Below are 21,761 nucleotides of genomic sequence, written 5' to 3'. Positions count from 1 at the left end.
CTTGTTACAAGACACTTCTTAAATACATTATTTTTCTTAACTATCGGTTTACGGCAGCATTTGTGAAATAGTTTTTAGGAAATGAAGTTTACAAAACTGAAAAACGAAGAAACTCATGTTCATCTTAGAAAAAAACCTTCTTAGAAAACTCTACCTGACTTAACCAAGCAAAATCCACCCGTCAATTTTAAAAACATACATAACAAAGCCTAGACCCTAACAAGAAATCGAAATTTCAATAAATTAAAACAAGGCTTATAGATCTTTTGGATGACGCTATATACTGTTTGCGTTGTGATAGGTTTTATCTAATATCTATTAGCATCATTTTAAGTAGCCAAATCTTTCTCTATTATCAATAGATCATATCAGCCTCCCATACTCTTTGTCAGACAGTATATATATTATATATATATATATATATATATATATATATATATATATATATATATATATATATATATATATATATTATATATATATATATATATATATATATATATATATATATATATATATATATATATATATATATATATATATATATATATATATAGACATATATATATATGCTGTTTCTTTGCTTGTACTTTTTCCTTATTTACATCAAAACGGAAGTTGTATTTCAAACATACCACTTAATTTGTTTCCAAACTCATTTCTTTGTGCCTTATTCAGGATAATATTTAAAAAATGTGAATGAAACGTATAATTAAAGTAAATCAAAAATCGAAAGGACAAAAAACCAATATTATTAAATATTAGTCCATGCGGACATTCCCAATAGTACTTCTAATGTTTGTTCTTGGCGCTTCACCCAACTTTCCTTCATCCACGATGTCCTCAATTCCACCCGGAATAGCAATTCTTTGAGTCGTCTTCGTTGTCTTTCTATAAACTCGCTCCCAGTCATTAGCACCAGCATCAGGAGAATATGTGGTGATAGAAGGAGGGACAGCACCAACATTGGAAGTGTTTGTAGAAAGAGATGGAGGAAATACACTGACGTCGGGAGCATACGTTGGAAGAGCAGAAGGGCTGAGCTCAACTCCTTGATAGTAAGTTGGACCAGGAAGAGGTTCGGTTGCTTTGATGCCTGGGTGAAATGGGCCTGTTTCACTTTGCTCTCTTTCATTGAATGCAGCCATTGACTGAAAAAAAAATGTGTTAAAGACAAACAAGCTCTTCCCCATGTGTGTAGATAAATGTGAGTATCTGTTTCACTTCATGGCTCTTTGTCTTGAATTGTAGGATTTGAAGTTATTTTCTAGTAGTTTAGGGTCAAGTGTGTAGTGGTTGGTCTCAGTAATTGGGTCAAAATTTTATGGGACAATAAAAGATATGGCAAAATATTAATTGCGAATGACCCAAAATGAGATTTTTGTACGGGGAGAAGGGGTGCTTGAAGTGTTTTATTTTTCCTTTTTGTAACAGCCATGGCCCATGTGAGTTTAAAGCATGTAGTATCTATCCATCATGTGGTACGACATTTTGTGTAATTATTAGTTTATGGTGTTATATCTTACTAAGTTTGTTTCACAATTTTTATGTTTTTTATGGCACTTGGTATTAACCAAGTGACATATAGCAATCGCCAATTCTGTCGGTCTGTCTGTCTGTCTGTCGGTCGGTCTGTCTGTCTGTCGGTCCCGGTTTTGCTACTTTAGGCACTTCCAGGTAAACTAGGACGATGAAATTTGGCAAGCGTATCAGGGACCGGACCAGATTAAATTAGAAATAGTCGTTTTCCCGATTTGACCATCTGGGGAGAGGGAGTGAGGGGCCGGTTAATTCGGAAGAAATTGAAAAAATGAAGTATTTTTAACTTATTAGCGGGTGATTGGATCTTAATGAAATTTGATGTTTGGAATGATATTGTGTCTCAAGAGCTCTTATTTTAAATCCCGACCGGATCTGATGACACTGGGGGGAGTTGGAGGTGGGGGAAGCCTAAAATCTTGGAAAACACCTAGAGCGGAGGGATCGGGATGAAACTTGATGGAAAAAATAAGCGCAGGTCCCAGATACATGATTGACATAATTGGAACTGATTCGCTCTCTTTGGGGTAGTTGGGGGGGGGGGAGTAATTCTTAAAAATTAGAAAAAAATGAGTTATTTTCAACTTACGAACGGGTGATTGGATCTCAATGAAATTTGATGTTTAGAAGGATATCGTGTCTTAGAGCTCTTATTTTAAATCCCGACCGGATCTGGTGACGGGGGCGGGGAGTTGGGAGGGGGAAACCTAAAACTTGGAAAACACTTAGAGTGGAGGAATCGGGATGAAACATGATGGGAAAAATAAACACAAGTCCTAGATAGATGATTGACATAAACGGAACGGATCCACTCTCTTTGGGGTAGTTGGGGGGGGGGGGGTATTTCTGAAAAATTAAAAAAAATGAGGTATTTTCAACTTACGAACGGGTGATCGGATCTCAATGAAATTTGATATTTAGAAGGATATCGTGGCTCAGAGCTCTTATTTTAAACCCGACCGGATCTGGTGACATTGGGGGGGAGTTGGGAAGGGGAAACCTAAAACTTGGAAAACACTTGGAGTGGAGGGATTGGGATGAAACTTGGTGGGAAAAAAACACGAGTCCTAGATACATGATTGACATAACCAGAACGGATCCGCTCTCTTTGGGGTAGTTGGGGGGGGGGGGTTAATTCTGAAAAATTAGAAAAAATGAGGTATTTTTAACTTACGAACGGGTGATTGAATCTCCATGAAATTTGATATTTAGAAGGATATCGTGTCTCAAAGCTCTTATTTTAAATCCTGACCGGATCTGGTGACATTGGGGGAAGTTTGGGGTGGGGAAACCTAAAATGATGGAAAACGCTTAGATTGGAGGGATTGGGATGAAACTTGGTTGGAAAAATAAGCAGAAGTCTTGCATACATGATTTACATAATTGGAACGGATCCGATCAATTGCGGGGGGGGGGGGTAATTCTGAAAAATAAGAAAAAATTACGTATTTTTAACTTACGAAGGAGTGATCGGATCTTCATGAAACTTCATATTTAGAAGGACCTCGTAACTCAGATATCTTATTTTAAATCTCAACCGGATCAAGCGTAATTGGAAGGGGGGCAGTTGGGGGGACCGGAAATCTTAGAAAATACTTAAAGCGGTGAGATCAGGATGAAACTGGATGGGAGAATAGAAACCTGTCTAAGATACGTGACTGACATAACCGGACCGGATCTGCTCTCTTTGGTGGAATTAGGGGGGGGGGGGTAATTTTGAAATTTGAGGTATTTGTAATTTACGAAAGGGTGACCAGATCTTAATGAAATTTGATATTTAGAAGTATCTTGTGCTTTAAAGTTCTAATTTCAAATTCCGACCAGATCCTTTGACATTCGCGGGAGTTGGAGGAGAAACCGGAATTCTTGGAAGACATGAAAATTGGGGTATTTATATCTTACGAATAGATTATCGGATCGTGATGACATTTGATCTTTAGAAGGAATTCATGTCTCAGAGCTCTTATTTCAAATCCCGACCAGACATTGGGGGGAGTTGGAGGGGGAAATCTTGGAAAAACACTTGGAGTGGAGGAATCGGGATGAAGCTTGGTGGATAGAATAAACAAATGTCCTTGATACGTGATTGACAGAATCGTACTGGATTCGCTCTCTTTGGGGGAGTTGGGGGGAGGGGTTCAGTGATTTGGCGAGTTCGGTGCTTCTGGACGTGCTAGGGCGATGAAAATTTGTAGGCGTGTCAGGGAGCTGCACAATTTGACTTGATAAAGTCGTTTTCCCAGATTCGGCCATCTGGGGGGCAAAAGGGAGAGGAAAAATTAGAAATAATTAGGTATTTATAACTTACGAGTGGGTGATCGGATCTTAATGAATTTTGATATTTAGAAGGACTTTGTGACTCAGAGCTCTTATTTTAAATCTTGACCGGCATTAAGCCTCTTATTTTCCTTTTTAAATCAATCTATTGATTCATAGAATTTTGTTAAGAGCTCATACCATATGATCTCTTGGCTCTTAGGTCTTCTCGCCTCGTCACAAGTGCCATATGAGCTCTTAGCTCTTGTTTTATTGTTACTGTCATATATCATGTTTTGTTATGCATGTTATTATTTTGTGGTATTAAATTGTTTCATTTTTTTTTGCCATGAACCAAAGTGGCCTTTGTTACAATAAATATCTATCTAAATCTACCCGGATGAAAGCTATACAAAACACTTGAAAATTATAAAATCATGATATTTTGACCTAAAAGCTGTCGTTGACCTGTCGTTCGCTAAATCTTACTTTGGATCGATCTTAGCACCGCGCCCGAACCATTCATAGAAAATCGTAGTGATTGGATAGTTCTGACTAATTAAAAGAAAAAATAGCACAACTTGTTCCAAGTTTAAGTTGAAACTAACAAAAATTATGGTACTTGTCTATTAAACAAAACACACTCAAGAATTACGCTTTGTAAGATCTGACAGAAGCCGGTTTGCCTCTCTGGGATCGGTTATGTTTTGCTTATTTTGAGTGAGAAAAACTGCGATGTGTGCATATTTTGATTAAGTATTTAATCTATAGAAGTGGTTAGTTAGGTTGTGTTATTTTTGGTTAAGTATTTAATATAATGCGTTCTGCGCGGCCTGCTAACCACAATTCTTTGTCGTAGTTTCCATAATTTTGCTTCTACAATATTATATTATCATGTTTGGCATATTTCATTAGGATTAACCTAACTTGAATACTTGGATGTGTTTCGTTTAACAGACAAGTACAAACGTTATTTACCTAAGACTATTCCATTTGTCTTTTTTTCTAAATCCTTTTGCATGATTTTGCTTTATTTCCTAGATCTAATTTGTCTCGGCGTCAGCTAATAATAACAAATCTCGGGGTTGACAAATTTTTAGCAGTTAACCACATCTTTTTGTATCTAGACTTGCTTGTTAAAAGTAAAATCAAGACCCGAAAAAGTCTAAAAACAAAGAGATTGACTAAAAGAAACAAATTGTTTTTAACTAGCAGTAAAAGTGATATTTTGCAATATCTTTCGCAGCAACAACGAGGTGTAATTGCCGGAAAAGCTGACGTCACCAGACGTTTGTAAATCGTATTGTCAGGTGAACCAAGTTCAAAAGGTAGTAGTCTTCAATGGATGAAATCGTGAAAACAACACTGGATTTCTGTATTATTATAGTTGAGTAAGTTGAATAGTATAAATATATTAATGTTTTTATCTTTTTATTCTTCTTTAAACATCAAGAAGTGTAAAAAAAGAGGTTAACCGTTTTCAAAACGTATGCACCTAACATGTCTGACTTACTTGGTAACATAACTTGTCCTTTTCTGAACTAAAAATAAATATTTAAGAAAATTTATATTTATTGAGCTTTCGTAGATGCTTCCAGTTGAACGGTATATCAGTCTCGCTGATTTTCTGTCGTTGTCAAATTAACATAATAAACCTTCTGTTAAAGAGAAGTAAGCACAAAAAACGCAAAATCAGGTAAATCGGTGTTTTACCTAGAGTCATATCCTAGGGCTACATCGAAGATATGAAACCATTAAGGTACTAAATCAACCCCGCGTTCAACAGAGCTTACTGTATTTAATTGCAATAACTTACTGAATAAGCGTTATTATATTGCGCTCTCTTGAACGCGGTTTGGTAAAATTCTAGTTAATTGACTTCTTGCTATCTCAGAAAGGGTTTAGGTTAGGAAAATGAAACTTTCAGGGATAAATCTACAGGCTAAACTATGTCCCGGGAAGGTATTTTAAAGTACTCACCTCCACACTTTCTCTCTCTGGAGGGCCCTAAAATTTGCCTACATGACAGGTCAATACCTATTGAAATTTTGACAAAACAGCATTTTACCTCAATTTTCAGTTACTAGTTGCTTTTTCTCTGCCTTTAGTTCTGAAAATGTAATTCCCGTTATTTGAGTAGAATTTTGAGCCATATCAATGTTTTTTTCCAAAATTTAGGAAATGTATTTGCATATCTTTAAAACCTTGTAAAATGGAATTGAGCAAAGTTATGAAACTGAAAACAATTTTGTTGTACTTCAATTGAGGAAAAGATCTATTTTGCAAGGTTTCACTTTTATAGTGGACATATTTTTAAAGGTCATCAAAGGTCAGGGCCCTCTAGAGGGAGAAGGAGTGGAGGTAGTTTGCTTCAAAATACTTTTCCGGGACATACTTTAGTCTGTAGATTCATCCCTGAAAGTTTCATTTTCCTAACCTACACCCTTTCTGAGATAGCAAGAAGTCAATTAACTAGAATTTTACCCGCGGTTTTAACATCAAACATGAATCTTACAAAAAAAAAAAACAACAACAAGAAAAAACCAAACAAACAAATCAAAAAGAATTTGAAAACCCATAGAAACTTTGAAGGTAAGCAAAAATTTTACTAATTTAGGGTGATAGATTAACATACCAAGAATTGTCCATCTTAATGAGCAAATTACAGCTATGAAGTAAAATAAGCAAATAATTAATTGCAACAGTTTTTAATAAGTGCTTCTGAACAAAACTGAGTAATTGCAGCTGCCTATTGAATGTCAAAAATTTAAAAATTGAACAAACTTATACATTGAAGGATTTTGTTCTCACAAACGCAAAAAAAAATAAAAAAAAAATAACAGAAGTTAATAGTAAGCTGAAGTATCATCAATATTTTTCTTTCTTTATGAAACTATTTTCTGTGCTATGCTATGTGTCGCTTTTGTTCCTCTATTTGCGCGGGATTTACACACCTTAATCATAGCTTAGCAATTATTCGCCTTTCTTTTTATTGGGTTTTGGCTTTTTTTTAATGCTGGACCCTCGTTTGAGGGCATGTTTGAGAGAGCGGTATCAAAGAATAAAGTAGTTCTTTCCCTTTTTGGAATCTTCCTTTTGCTGACATTTTTCGTCTATTTCATTTTTTTTTTGTATTGATGTTTCTGTTTAAATCATGACAGCCAATTTTAAATAATAAATTAACAGGTAATTTTCTCATCGGAGCTCAAATTACGTTTTTACCGAAAAAAAGTTCTTAGTAGTTCAACAACCAAAAAACAGACCTACTTTTTTTGACAGAGAACCTCTTACCGGCTACAAACATACCAACACAATAAGTAATAGAAATACGCCCTTGCCGTAATGGGGAATGTTACATGCTCCAGTTACTTCCCTTCCGATATATGAAGAACTGTTATGTAAAAAAAAGATTCATGTACCGGCTGGAAGCATGCTTTTTTCATAGTTGAACGGTCCTCCACCCGGGGAATGAATCCTTGGAAAAATGAGTTCCCCTTTCCTCCAAGGAAAGTCTGAAGAAAAATAAAAGAAAAACGGTAAAATTCTAGTTTAGTGACTTCTTGCTATCTCATAAAGGGGCTAAGTTAGGAAAATGAAATTTTTGGAGATGGGTCTCCCCGGCGCGAACTTACAGACACTAGTTGGAGGCAGTCTTACAATGAATAGGGGAGATGGTGGTGAACTAAGATTTTTTTTTTCTTGGAAAGGTGGTTACTTTGCTAGCTAAAGATGACATTTGATTACGCTCTTTGAAAATATTTTATTTGCCAACAAAACAATTATTATATTTATTCTATTGTATGTTAATAAAACTTTAATAGTTGAGTTCTATATTATCCATATTTTACTATAATTTACAGAGAATCTCTTGGACTTTATCGTTTTTTAATAATCGAAGATGTTATTTTTAATAATAATAATAATAAAAGTAATGTTTTAAATAGTAAAGGTAAAGCAACTATCCTTTTGCTTTGGGCACCAAGTATCGTTTTTTTAATAATCGAAGATGTTATTTTTAATAATAATAATAATAAAGATAATGTTTTAATAATAAAGGTAATACAACTATCCTTTTCTTTGGGCACCAAGACTTAATTTGATGGGTTATATTCAGACACACTAAATAGATGTTTGAATTCTAGTTTTTTCAATATCAATAAATATGAAATTGTATCAATGGAAAATATGCTCAGTATTGGCTCTGTAAGTTATAACATATTATATCAGTTACAAAAAGCTTTAATAGAATATAAATTTGTTCTCTCTGAAACGAGGTCGATCTTGATGGCCTCCGACCTCTGACCTCTCGGCCTTGAAAGTCCGTTGATTTTAATTAAAATCGAATACTTGTGTTCATCAGGCCATGGCTAATTGTAGAAAAAGCCAAGAGAGATAGTACAAATGGGTGAGCGGCAAATCTGGCACTAATCCCCTTTTAAGGATTGTACAAAAATGATGTTAATTCATTGTTAATAGATAAGTCTATCTATTAGCTGTCCACGTGACGAGCCTACACCTGTGAGTTGTACTAAAGGGGCAAGAAGCTTATGCCATTGGGTTTATTGGGGTTAGGTGTATATACATTCACCGAGGCACTAGTATCATATTCCATACTTTTTTCTTAAAATGATCTAAACTTGCTTAAAAAACAGGGAATTTTTCGTTTTTCAACGATTTTCAACCGTTTTCACCGAAAAAACTTAAATTATAATTCAATAGATGGACACAGCTGTATCTCAGCTATTGACTGATACTAAAATTGTCCTCTTCTGCTAAAACACTAAAACAATAGGTACAGGAAAAGAACACCAAAAACTTGCATAGTGAACATACACACTACAACATCTTAATTATTACCTGGTGATGTTTAGACATTAAAGATTAATGAGAGAAAATAGGCGGCATGCAACCAAAACCTTTTTTACCCCACATTCATTGAAAGGGTTTTGGCATGCAAGAATTTGAGGGACTGAGGTATATAAATTAACATAGAAGATTTTTGGAAAATATGAAATTTTATTAAAATTTCAAATTTGATTCACAGTGGTACTGGCTCAAACTCCCCTCCCTCCTTTCCTACATACGAACCTTTTGCCCCGTTGGATCTGTTACGACCTTCAACGCTTTCAATATATTGTGTGTAGTAGTGCTGTTTGTCTTTCATATAGCAGCACCTTAATTGTTTTCCTGTTCCCAATTTAAAATTATTTCGTATTTTGTAGGTACTTGATAAAAGAGCTGAAAAAATGAGTGCAGATCAACCAGTTAAAGAATTTGTCGGCGGACAAGTCAGTGCAGCTAAACAAATGTCACGCCCGATCAACGTTGGGCGAGTTGGGACAGAGCTGTATCCCCTTATATTTTTCGTTGGGATTACTGTTGTCGGAGCTGCGGCGTTTGCAATATCATCTCTATTTAGAAAAAATGATGTGGTTATAAAGCATCACGCCACAATCCCTCCATGGGAGAGAATGGACCTTGAACACCCGAAGCCGGGAAAATTTTTAACATTTAATCAGAGATACGACCAAGTGAAGCCTGAAATTGCTAAACTAATCAAGGAAATGAATGAAGCTGATATGAAAAAGTAGATTTAATGATGACTTTCGTGATACGGATATATTTTTTATTTGTTCAATAAATGACGGATTTAAATATTTATTTTTATGACTTTTGAACAATCCTATCGCTTTAACTGAACAGGTGGTGAGTTTGTGATCGCAAATTCAGGACAGAAAGGAGCAACTTAGTTTGACCTAATATGAATAGCATTGAACCCCATAAAAATGAAACTAAAACATGGTTCTATTTCCTGAACCTATTATAACCATGGATGTTACTAAATCTCTACTTTGCTACTGGTTATAATTCATCGTAAATCGAAATACATTAAGGGTTCATATTTTTACAAAAAAAAAAAAGTACGGTGCAGAAAAAATACGGTACAGAAAAAAAATGTTATTTAAATATTTTGAATTAAATTACTTTTCATTACAAAACATCAAAAATACATACTAGACAGGCATATGCAAATATTTTTTCAGGAGGGGGAGGGGCTGGAAAAAATAAACACCAAAAATAGCCCATCACCTCAAAAACGAATGATTTTGTGGGAAAGGATCAGAATAAGGTAATTTATAGCAAAAATAGATTCGCATTAAGCATATTTACAAGACCTGAATCATAGCCAAATTCCTAACTTCGGATATGGCTCATTCGATTGAAAGTTCTAGTGCCCCTCTAAGTGCCAAAAGTGATTGGAGGGCATAAGATCCCTTCCATGTTCTTTTCGTTACCCTGGCTCTCTGCAATCCCCATGATATAGGAGCAAATTTCGGAATAGCCAAAAAGTTGTCATAAGTTCTGAGAAATAGGCTAGAACAACATTGGCTTGAAATTTATATTTGAAAGTCTTAAAGGTCAAGAAGACTAATGTAGCAGGAGAAAAATAGTTTGTGGGTACCACCCTCCCCTTGGAAATGGACCCAGCAGTGAGTATAAACACTTTTTTTCTGATTAACTTGAAATTTTGAGAATTGTTGCCTTGCATTTAGGGCCAAAACAGAGAATGGTGTTGTGAGGATTCGAAATGGGCAAAAAACTTGTTTACCTTTACTAGTTTGAAACTTCAAGCCAGATCAAGGGGACCTTATGCAATCGGGGCCGATTTTTTTTCTGAACATGGATTAGGAAGGCAACAGATACATATATATTCTGATCAGCTTTGAAGTTATGCGCAGACGGATTTGGGAGAACATTGATGAGGACAAAAGTTTTGGATAGAAAATATGTTGTATCGTTTCGTGATGCCAACTATTGAAAACTAAAAAAATACTAAAGACCTCGAAACACTCCACTTACCGGATCGAATAGACAGTGTTTTTCAAGCTAAAAACAGATATTTTCCGTTATAAATGAATCATTTTACGCCGTCTTATGGCCTAGTTTTCTTGTTAAATGCTTGTTTTAAGTGTTTTTTAATGCTCATGTATTTAATCCCTCCCCTCCCCTCCCCCTAAATTTGTTCCAACTCGTAAAAACGTAAAAAAATTGCATACAGACACATTTTTATGGATTTTTAGTTGTTTTTGTAAATCTCAGTCCCCCACCGGAGCTCTTGATTCTGGCTATGGCTCCTTACTTTCATTTTCTGTCGAAAAAACTTGTTTTTTTTTATTTAATTGATGACCTTTTTTTCAAATAATACCGGAAAGTCTATGATTGACCACATAGTAATGACACTGCCCAAAATTTTTTTTTACTGAGGGGGGGGGGTAGCTCTTCTTAAATGAGGAAATGATTTCTGTTCGTTTCAAGTTTTAATATTGCTCTTTCCTTCCAGTTGACTTTCTTATTTAGTTTGTGACGGTCTTTCAAATACATTCCCTCCCTCTGGTGTAAAATTTCTCCTGGAAAGCTCCCCCATAAACTTTCCTTTCCATAGAAAATTATTCCTGCGGGAAATCCCCTCCCCTGCAAAATACCGCCTTAAAAATTCCAAATATTCCACCTTAAAATCACTCAAATTTTGGCGGTTAACGAGATTTCTTAGCATAGTAGAAACAACAGCACTGGTCAAGAATTACCATAATCAGCCTTAACGAAAACATGTTCTCCATATAACCATATAGAAGGCGCAAAACTGTGACTGAAAAAAACGCCTAATGCTGATACGCCCCAATACCGATACTCCCTATACCAATACACCCGCTACAGCTTACAGCCCTTTCCCCAGGGACTAAGGAGGGTCAAATCATCACCAAAAGCATTGTTATTGAACCCTTGAACTATGCTTGACAAAATGACAAAATTTTGATCAGCCAACTTTTGGGGGGGGGGACGTGGCTTTAAGAGTAGGGGGCGAGCTGCCCTCTTATCTTTATGGCCACTTAAAAAGGGCACTAGAACTTTTAATTCACGTTCGAATGTGCCCTCTCTTAATTTCCTATGGCCATTAGATCGATACGATAACTCCTGAAACAAAAATAAAACGCCCATCTGTGTTCTTTTTTTGTGGCAAAAAGACACAAAATTCCACATAGGGTTCTCTTATACGCAGAATCTGATGGTATGGTTTTCATTTTCATTAAGAAATTATTTAGCTTTTAGTGGTTATTTCTTCCCTTTCAATAATCTGGCAAATTTTCTCAGGCTCGTATCTTTTGAAGGGAAACACTAAACTTGAATTCTTCTATATTTGGGATTAGCATAATAAGCCAATTTTTTGATGCATCTGATATATCTGTAATTTTTGGAATTGTGTTTTTATCAGACAATTCGTGGTAATGAACTGTAGTAAGGAGCGACCCAGCTCAATAGTAACCGAATATCATAAAAAATGGATTTTTGGTACTAATAGTTACATCAAAAGAATCGTATTTTAATGCTGATTTTAAATATATAAGTTAAATATTTATCAAGTTTAGTCTTACCCATTAAAAGTAACGAGCCTGAGAAAATTTTCTTATTTTAGAAAATAGGAAGAAACATCCCCTAAAAGTCATACAATCTTAACGAAAATCACACCATTAGTTTTTACTGTTTTAAAAAGTAAAGTTAAGAGAAAGAGTCAAACTAGCGTAAAGAGTGGGATGTTGAGGAGGAAAAGCCCCTTTCATATACGGAATAATTTCTGTTCGTTTTAAGTTTTAATGTCGCTTCTTACTTTCAGTTAAAAAAACTTGTTTTTTTTATTGAATTAAAATAAAGAGTTGAGGAAATAAGGAAATTGAATCTAAAATATTCGTTTTTCCCAACATCTTCATCACCATTCCTTGAAAATAAACTTAAGTAGACCGAATTTAATTAATTTTCGTGATATTTTGTGATATTCTGTTGTAATATTTTTTTTTTGATATTTAGTATTCAAACCTGTTCGCAGAATGAGCATAGAATACGAAGACTTGGAAGCAATCAATTGGAACGAGATAATTAATAACTTTGCAGAGCCAAAATTAAGAATGTTAGAGTTTAATGGAATTTTTTTGCATTAATTGAAATTTTGTTAAGATATGCCGTAATAATTTATTTAAGACCGGGGGGAGGAGAGGAGCACTAATAAAGATTTTGCCCCGCATGCTAGAGAGGCCAGGACCACCATTAGATTTAGGCAACCTTATTACAAGATGGGATGGCGAAATTAGATCAAATCTGGTCGATTGTTACGGTAAGGATTTTGTATGTCTTTGCTTAATCTCACGGTATTTAACACCGTCTCATTCGCGTCATGTCCCAGTATCGCTGTTTTTGGCCATCTGTCTCAAATTTGAATACTCTGAAATTTGAGACCGTCTGTATCAAATCTGTGACCATGTGTCTGAAATTTGAACCAACAGTAACACAAGATTTCTTTTTACTCGAGAGGTTGTGACTAAAGGTACAAAATAACACTTCCCTTTTCAATAACTTTATTTCCTTTGAACAAGAGCTAAGAGGTCATATGGCGCTTGTGACAAGGTCGGAAAAACCAAGAGCCAAGACCTCATATAGTATGAGCTCCAACAAGAGGCTTAATGCCGGTCGGGGTTTAAAATAAGAGCTCTGAGTCACGAGGTCCTTCTAAATATTAAAATTCATTAAGATCCGATCACCCACTCGTAAGTTAAAAATACCTCAATTTTTCTACTTTTTCCTCCCCCTTCAGCCCGCCAGATGGTCAAATCGGGGAAACAACTTTATCAAGTTAATTTGTTCAACTACCTGACATGCCTACCTATTTTCATCGTCCTAGCACGTCCAGAAGCACCAAACTCGCCAAAGCACTGAACCCCACCACCTAACTCCACCAAAGAGAGTGGATCCAGTCCGGTTACGTCAATCATGTATCTAAGACATTTATAAGTGTTTTCCAAGATTTCCAGTTTCCCCCTCCAACTACCCCCAATGTCAGAAGATCTGGTCGGGATTGGAAATAAGAGCTCTGAGACACGAGTTCCATCTAAATACAAGTTTCATTAAGGTCCGGTCACTAGTTCTTATGTTAAAACTACCTCAATTTTTCTAATTTTTCCAAATTAACAACCCCCAGCTCCCTCAAAGAGAACGGATCCATACATATTATATCAATCTCGTATCTATAACTTGTGCTTATTCTTCCATCAAATTTCATCCCGTCCTCTCCACTCTAAGGGTTTTCCAAGATTCCCGGTTTCCATGATTCTGTTTCCCGCTCCAACCCTCTATGTCCCCGGATCCGATTCGAATTGAAAATAGAGCCTCTGAGACATAAAATTCTTCTATATATCAAGTTTCATTAAGATCCAATCACCCATTCGTAATATACCACGATTTTCACGTTTTCCAGGAATTCCGGCTTCCCCCTCCAACTCTCTTCAATGTCACCGGATCTGGTCGAGATTTAAAATTAAAGTTCTAAAGCACAAGATCCTTCTAGATATCAAATTTCATTAAGATCTGATCACCCGTTTGTAAGCTACAAATACCGCATTTTTTCTTATTTTTCCAAACTACTCCTCCCCCCAATCCACCAAAGAGAGCGGATCCGGTTCGGCTATGTAAGACACCTATCTTGGACTTGTGTTTATTCTTTCCAACAAGTTTCATCCTGATCTCTCCGCTTTAAGCGTTTTCCAAATTTCCAGCCCCCCCCCCCCTAATGACACTGGATCCGGTCGGTATTTAAAACGAGAGATCAGAGTTTCGAGGTCATTCTAAATTTCATTAAGATACAATCACTCTTTCGTAAGTCAAAAACACCTCATTTTTTCTAATTTTTTGAATTAACCCTCCTCCCAACTCCCCCAAAGCGAGCAGATCCGTTCCGGTTGTCAATCCTGTATCTAGGACTTGTGCTTATTTTTCCTACCATGTTTCATCCAGATCCCTCCACTCTAAGCGTTTTCCAAGATCATAGGCCCCCGAACTCCCCAATGCCCCCGGATCCGGTCGGGATTTAAAATAAGGGCTCTGAGACACGATATCCTTCCAAAAATAAAATTTCATTAAGATCTGATCACTCCTTCGTAAGTTAAAAACACCCCTTTTTTTCTAAATTTTCAGAATTACCCCCCCCCCCCCCCAACTCCCCCAAAGAGAGCCGATCCGTTCCGGTTATGTCAATCACGTATATAGGACTTGTGCTTATTTTTCCCACCAAGTTTCATCCCGATCCCTCAACTCTAAGTGTTTTCCGAGATTTTAGGTTCCCCCCTCAATTCCCCCCAATGTCACCATATCCAGTTGGGATTTGAAATAAGAGCTTTGAGACACGACATTCTCCCAAACTTCAAATTTCATTAAGATCAGATCGCTCCTTCGTAAGTTAAAAATACCTCATTTTTTCTCATTTTCAGAATTAACCCCCCCCCAACTCCCCCAAACAGAGCAGATCCGTTCCGGTTATGTCACTCACGTATCTAGGACTTCTGCTTATTTTTCCCACCAAGTTTCATCCTGATCCCTCCATTCTAAGGGTTTTCCAAGATTTTAGGCTCCCCCCAATTCCCCCCAATGTTATCGGATCTGGTCGGGATTTAAAATAAGAGCTCTGAGACACGACATCCTTCCAAAAATCAAATGTCATTATGATCCCATTACCCGATCGTAAGTTAAAAATACTTCATTTTTTCTATTGTTTCCAAATTAACCGACCCCCACTCCCCTCCCCCAGATGATCAAATCACGAAAACGACTATTTATAATTTAATTTGGTCCTATCCCTGTTACGCCTGCCAAATTTCATCGTCCTAGCTTACCTGGAAGTGCCTAAAGTAGCAAAACTGGGACAGACAGACCGACAGAATTTGCGATTGCTATATGTCACTTGGTTAATACCAAGTGCCATAAAAAACCTTTGATTAGTTGAAAGCGATGCCATGCAATCACTTCCATCTAATCAAAGCTCATTCCACGCTGCTGTTGGTTCAAGTTTGGGACAGACGGTACAAATTTTACTACCTGTCATAATTGCGCACGCACAGGTTAAAAATAGCGATACAAGGGTGCCCTGTTACGCCTGCCAAATTTCATGGTCATAGCTTACCTGGAAGTGCCTAAAGTAGCAAAACCGGGACAGACAGACCGACAGAATTTGCGATCGCTATATGTCACTTGATTAATACCAAGTGCCATAAAAAACCTTTGATTAGTTGAAAGCAATGCCATGCAATCACTTCCATCTAATCAAAGCTCATTCCACGCTGCTGTTGGTTCAAATTTGGGACAGACGGTACAAATTTTACTACCTGTCATAATTGCGCACGCACAGGTTAAAAATGGCGATGCAAGGGTGGGGGAGGGGGGTTAAACTGACCGTGATGCGTGTGGGTCACGTTTGTTATCCTGGATCTTATTTTTGTGAAGGTAGGACTAAATTGTTGTCACTCAAATCAGTCAGATTTCGTTCAAATGCGGCTGGAACTGGCAGCCAGGGTTTTAGTGGCGTCTTCAGATAATTCAAATGTAACGAATATCCTTAGCATCTTAGATCATTTTGAGGAACTTAATAGAAATTGGTTCATACTAGAGACTGGAGCACCCTTACCTGGGGCAGTAAATACAGGTGGAAGAGGAAGAAGGTCCGTCATATGTATACTCAAAGGGGCCCACCGACGTGTGCACACGTACTGTGAGTTACTAAACTTCTTCTTAAATTGCATGGTGGCGCAGAACACCATCGTGGGAGGATCTTCTATAGGAGGAAAACTGCGACAGCGTGTAAGATTCAGATCTATGGACATTGGCTTCTGCCAAGGGCTACCTCAACCCTTTCGGGGGATCTGCAAGACCGGGGATCTTGCGTTCAAGTCTATTCCTACTTGAGGAGTGGCACCCTCGAGGAAATTATAGCCTAGTAAGCGACACAGCTTTCGAGCGGGATTTTGGTAAATGGATATTTTTTTGGGTTTGGTCTGTTTTGATGAGCGCTTTCGGGCTGGAAAATCTCTTCCTAGCTGATTTATCTACCACGGATTGCCTCCCCGCAGTAGCATAATATTTGTAGACATAATGAGTCGGAGTTAATAAGTTTGAGATTGTCTGTGCAGGATTTCGACTCTTGTTGAAAGAAGAGCATTGCCAAGTGCCGAACACCATGTTGTGACCAAGATGGACTCAGGATTGCACAAAGCCTCTATTCTACTGAAGGTCCCAGGGACTTCTTGCTGTCCAGTTCTAAGCCAGATTAAGCACTTTAGTGTAGACTTGGGGAGATGTGTTGGTCCCCATCCTGCACTGGTAACCGAGACTATTGCTTTTCCTTAGACCAAAATATTTCAATGGTTTAAAACATTCGAAAATTGGAACTTGGAATGTTATAACGTTAAAAAAGAATTATCGTATCGACATTTTGACTGACGAATTCAGACGATTGAAACTGGACTTATTAGTGTTTCAGAAACTCATATCCCATTGATAGGTAGCATGAAATTAGGCGATATGGAATTTGTTTACTCAGGCAGGAAGGATGGGGTACAAAGACAGGACCACAGCTGAATTTAGGCAGCCTAATTACAAGTTAGGATGGCGAAATTAGATTAAACCTGGTCGATTGTTACGGTAATGATTTCGTATGATTTTGCTCTAACTCAGGGCATGGAACACCGTCTCATAGGGCTCATGATGAATAAGGAAGCTGCTAAGTCAGGTCATGATGAATAAGGAAGCTGCTAAGTATTGTTTAGGCTGGGAGGGCATTAATAAAAGACTACTAATCGCACATTTTATGGCGAAAAAGTTTAGGTTTAGGGTATCATTTATAGTATATGCCCTTGTAGAACCGAATGATGGAGATACTAGTGACTCAGATGCATTTTACTTACAGTCACATGAGCAAATACACAGTGTCCTAGGTAGAAATATGGTGTGTTTATTATATTTTAACCCACAGGTCGGTAGAAATAGGGATAGATGGTATCCTAACCTAGGTAAAATAAGTGTAGGAATAATAATGGCTATGGACTGTTGCAATCGTAGGTAGGATAATCTAGTTATTACCAATACGGCGTTTGGTCATAAAATGGCCCAAAACATTTTGAGAATGTGCTTAACCAAGATAGAGTTGCAGGAAAAGATGGAGGAAAATAAAAGTCTGTGACACCTTCTATGTGAAGAAAGATTTGTTTTGTGAGGAAACATTTGCAACATTACTAAAAGGACTAAAAAATAATAAGACTCCATGTGCTGATAGTGTGATAAATTAGTTTCTTAAATATGGCGGCTCTAAGGCTAGAATTAAGTTACTTAGGACTGTAATTATTTTTTTGAAAAAGGGGAAGTACCTAGCGATTTAAAAAAAAACCTTAATCAAACCACTGTATAAGAAAGGTGATAAAAGCGAGTGTTGTAATTATCAAGGCATTAGTCTAGTCCCCCTAGGTAGCAAATTACTTAAGTAACATGAAATTTTTTCGACCGAGAGATGCTGTAGACAAAGTTTTTAAGAAAAGAACAGTGCGGTTTTAGAAAAGGTAAAGGATGTGAAGTGCCTGAATTATCAAACATCTTTGGTCCTCAGTTTCATAGATTATGAGCAAGCTTTCGATTCTGTTGATAGAAGAGCTTTAGCAAAGGTGACGTTGGGCAACGAAATGATTGATCAGATCGACAGCTTCACTGACTTTGGTAGTATTATTAGCAAAGACGGCGGGAGTAGTGAAGATGTTAAAAGTAGAATAGCCAAGGCTAAGGGTGTTTTTTCACAGATAAAAAAAAGTTTGGAAGAATAGGAAGATAAGTGTGCAAGCCGAGATTAGAATTTTGGAAGCTACAGTGATGACAGCTGTCAAGTATGGCTCTGAAGCATGGGTGCTCCGAAAGACAGATAAGATTTTCTAAGGTGTTTTCCAGAGAAATTGCCTAGGGACTGTTCTGGGTACCCGGCTGACTGACCGTATTTGAAACAGTAGGCATATAAACAGTGTGATTCAATCCCGCTTTGTAAGGCTATACTGAGAGAAAGGTTGAGATGGCTAGGGCACGTTCTGCGGATGAAGGATGATAGACTACCATATATTGTTCTTTTTCGACGAGACCATCCGTGGTTGGGGTGGGAGGATGTCAAAGAAAGATTTGGAGGAAATGGGAACTTCCCGGGAGGCTGTAAAGAGGGAGGCTTTGAATAGATCGGGATGATGGAGGAGCGTGCCTAGCTGTGTTGGCCTCAGGCGGCTTAGTGACGCGGTGAATTGTTAGTAGTAGCAATAGTAGCTGTAATAGAATGTATTGATACCTGTAAACCACACGTTTTACGAATAAACTGCAGCCATAGGAGATCGTTAAGGGCGTCACGTATATAATTGAAAAAAAAAAAGCGGTCTTCAAAGCATCCATTTTAAGGCTGCTTCGCAAATGGGACCTTATCAAATGGACGTCAAATGGGACGTAAATGGGACATCAAAAAAGGTTTGGCTTTGTTCGACTCAAGTTTGGTTTGTATATAGGTTAAGTTCGGCTCATTTCATGTTTGGATTTTACTCTTCACTGCTTAAAAAAGATAGGTTTTGATAATTTAAGGTTATACAAAGATGAATAAAATTAAAAAATTTGAATGTGTAAACAAACGCTGATATTGAAATTTTATAAATAGAATTCTTACTTGCGCAGCAGAACCAATTCCTCCAACAGTAATTGATGGCGCCAGACCTTCTATTTTGCTTTCTGCAGCTTGGAGGGCAGCAGCCTCTTCAGGCCTAACTTGATTCAAATCGACGTCAAAGCGAACATGCCCAAAGTCTAAAACATAGATCTACTATAAAGTATATTCAAAGGATTAAATCGTAACCACAGTTGCCAAAGAAGTATATAGTTCTGCAAACAGAAGACCATCCTATGCCCAGTTTTGACGATATTCCGATGTTGCCAATGCTAATTTGGCTTTGAAAAAAAAAATAAAAAGAAACTTAACAAAAAATAATACATATTCCTACGATCAACTGTCTACATATTCCTACGTGTATCGTCACATGATATTTCTTAAAGTTTACTTCTTTTCCAGCATATTTGTCGGGTATTTTTTTTTTTCTGTACAAGATGGCCCCAGGAGAATTAAGAAAGCCAAGAATACTCTATTAACCAATACGTTCTAGTAAAGTACTTTAAATACAAATGCTTCCGAAAATCTTCTTGGGGATCCAAGACTATTTATAAGTAGGATATTGTTTCTAATCTAAAGTTCTCTATAGCGCCTTTCTTTACACAAACTGGTCCGTTACTTCTTTAAGCTTACGAAAAGAAGTAAATAACCAACCAAGCAGTGTAGATAAGCTCTCCATGACCAAGATGATTCATGATTCTCCTTCAGCGTCAACTTTTGTTTTGATTAAGATATCAAGTCTTGTCTATAGGACTTTTTCAAACTAGTAAATACTCCCCAAACCTTTGTAAGACGGGTAGAAATGCCCTAACACTCGACTCTGTTCATCTTAGAATTGAAATCGAATGGGCACTTTCATTTAATTCTACGATCATCTGGTCTATATCTATGTCTACATCGATGATCTGGTCTATAAGGAAAAAATAAGACAAAACAAAGGAAACATCGCTTTTTATTTAAGAGTATTCACTATGATACAACCAGATTAAAAAGTTTTAATTTATATTGAATATAAAAAACAAGGTTTTTTCAACTGAAAGTAAGGAGCAGCATTAAAACTTAAAACGAAAAGAAATTATTACGTATTTGAAGAGGATTGCCCCCTCCTCAACACCTCTCTCTTTACGGAAAAGTTTTAAGTACTTTTTAAAAAGCCTCTTTTTGCTCTAGTCAAATGACTGTTGTGTTTCAGGAGTCATTCTTAAGGAAGAGGGGTGAAACTAACTTTAGCGTTTTTAAAAATTCCAGCACTGGTATAAATTTACGAAACATCAATTTTAAATTTATCCGTCCAAAGTTACTAGTGATAGATATTTTTCATAATTTTAGAAAAATAGTAAAACAATCTTAAAAATGCGTGTAATGAAGATTACACCATAGAATTCAACATGTCAGAGAATCCCGGAATGAGGCTCAAAGCTAGTAAATCCAAAAGCACAGGATTTCCCTTGAAGGTTGGTCAAACATGCGCGTTTTTCTCGATGGGTCAGTGTATCAAACTGTATATTGTGTTGAAGGATCTTATTTGAAAGAAATTTGAAGTGTGGGTGTCCTGTGCAATTGGGCCAAAAAATGATGCCACAGAAAAGGGTCTACATTAACCATTTTGTGCCTCAAAACAAAAATTTTGGCCCAAAAAAGGAAAAAATGCATTCAACCACAGAGTATGAGAAATTCAATCTGCTTAGAACTATTAGAAGGCTATCTAAATAGCCTCTCAGCTTCAAAATTCACTCTGACACGTAGAAGTGCATCTGTGCCTTAACAGGTGTGCGGCCTATATAAAAATTACCGTTATTATAGACTAGTTATCCAGTAAAAGCAAACATCATATAGTAATACATAGTTGTGTACCTGCTTACAGAGTGAGGGTCAACAAGTCTTATGAGTGGCTGCAGGTCCCTAAGGCCTCAAAGCAGTGGCAATTCTAGGCCTGGGCAGAGGGGAAGCTACCCGCCCTAGTTTTTCTAACAGCTTACATTAAATTTCTTCTATTTTCTATATTTTCGCTCCTATGAAGATACTTGATTAAATAAGAAATTATTTGTGTATACCTTGCCCCACCCTCCTTCCCAGTTTGTGAGGCCTAAAAGTATTATTCCCCCCCCCCTAATGAGCAAATAAGAGTATAGGCCCAGAGGCGCCAGTTGGACCAAATCTTGGGGTGGGCATGAACTCCATCTTGCCCTCCCGCCCCCCGAATCACTTCGTGTCGCGTAATCATCTAGGAAATGGCCATTTGACAGAACTCGAGAATGTTTTTATGAATCTAACCTACTTTCAAAGTTTACAATGATTAATAGCAAATAGCATAATTACCCCAAGGGTCATCAAGTAATTACGCTCTTTGGTTAATAGGCGTGCAGTAATTTCAAACCAATTGGACAGAATGGATTATGTTGGACATAATGGATTA

At 37.0% G+C, this 21,761-nt stretch overlaps 1 protein-coding gene and 1 long non-coding RNA gene across 2 annotated transcripts in view; one reads left to right on the top strand and one right to left on the bottom strand.

The window, feature by feature from the left end:
* Positions 1-694: 694 nt before the first annotated feature.
* The window catches only part of LOC136039300 (uncharacterized), a 45,831-nt gene continuing 24,764 nt past the window's right edge, over positions 695-21,761 (bottom strand). The window contains exons 4-5 of the mRNA XM_065722907.1: positions 19,349-19,485; positions 695-1,151 (exon numbers count right to left, since the gene is read on the bottom strand). Of these exons, the coding sequence (XP_065578979.1) occupies positions 762-1,151; positions 19,349-19,485 (527 nt within the window). The 3' untranslated portion in view covers positions 695-761. The remainder of the gene's footprint in view (positions 1,152-19,348; positions 19,486-21,761) is intronic.
* Positions 5,088-9,271, top strand: LOC136039301 (uncharacterized). The gene is made up of 2 exons (XR_010620421.1): positions 5,088-5,186; positions 9,018-9,271. It is a non-coding gene; the product is annotated as an uncharacterized LOC136039301 (long non-coding RNA).

Source organism: Artemia franciscana, chromosome 19, assembly GCF_032884065.1.
Source record: "Artemia franciscana chromosome 19, ASM3288406v1, whole genome shotgun sequence".
Taxonomy (NCBI): Eukaryota; Metazoa; Arthropoda; class Branchiopoda; order Anostraca; family Artemiidae; genus Artemia; species Artemia franciscana.
The sequence above is the reverse complement of the archived record's forward strand: the minus strand, read 5'-3'. Positions and strand labels throughout refer to the sequence as shown.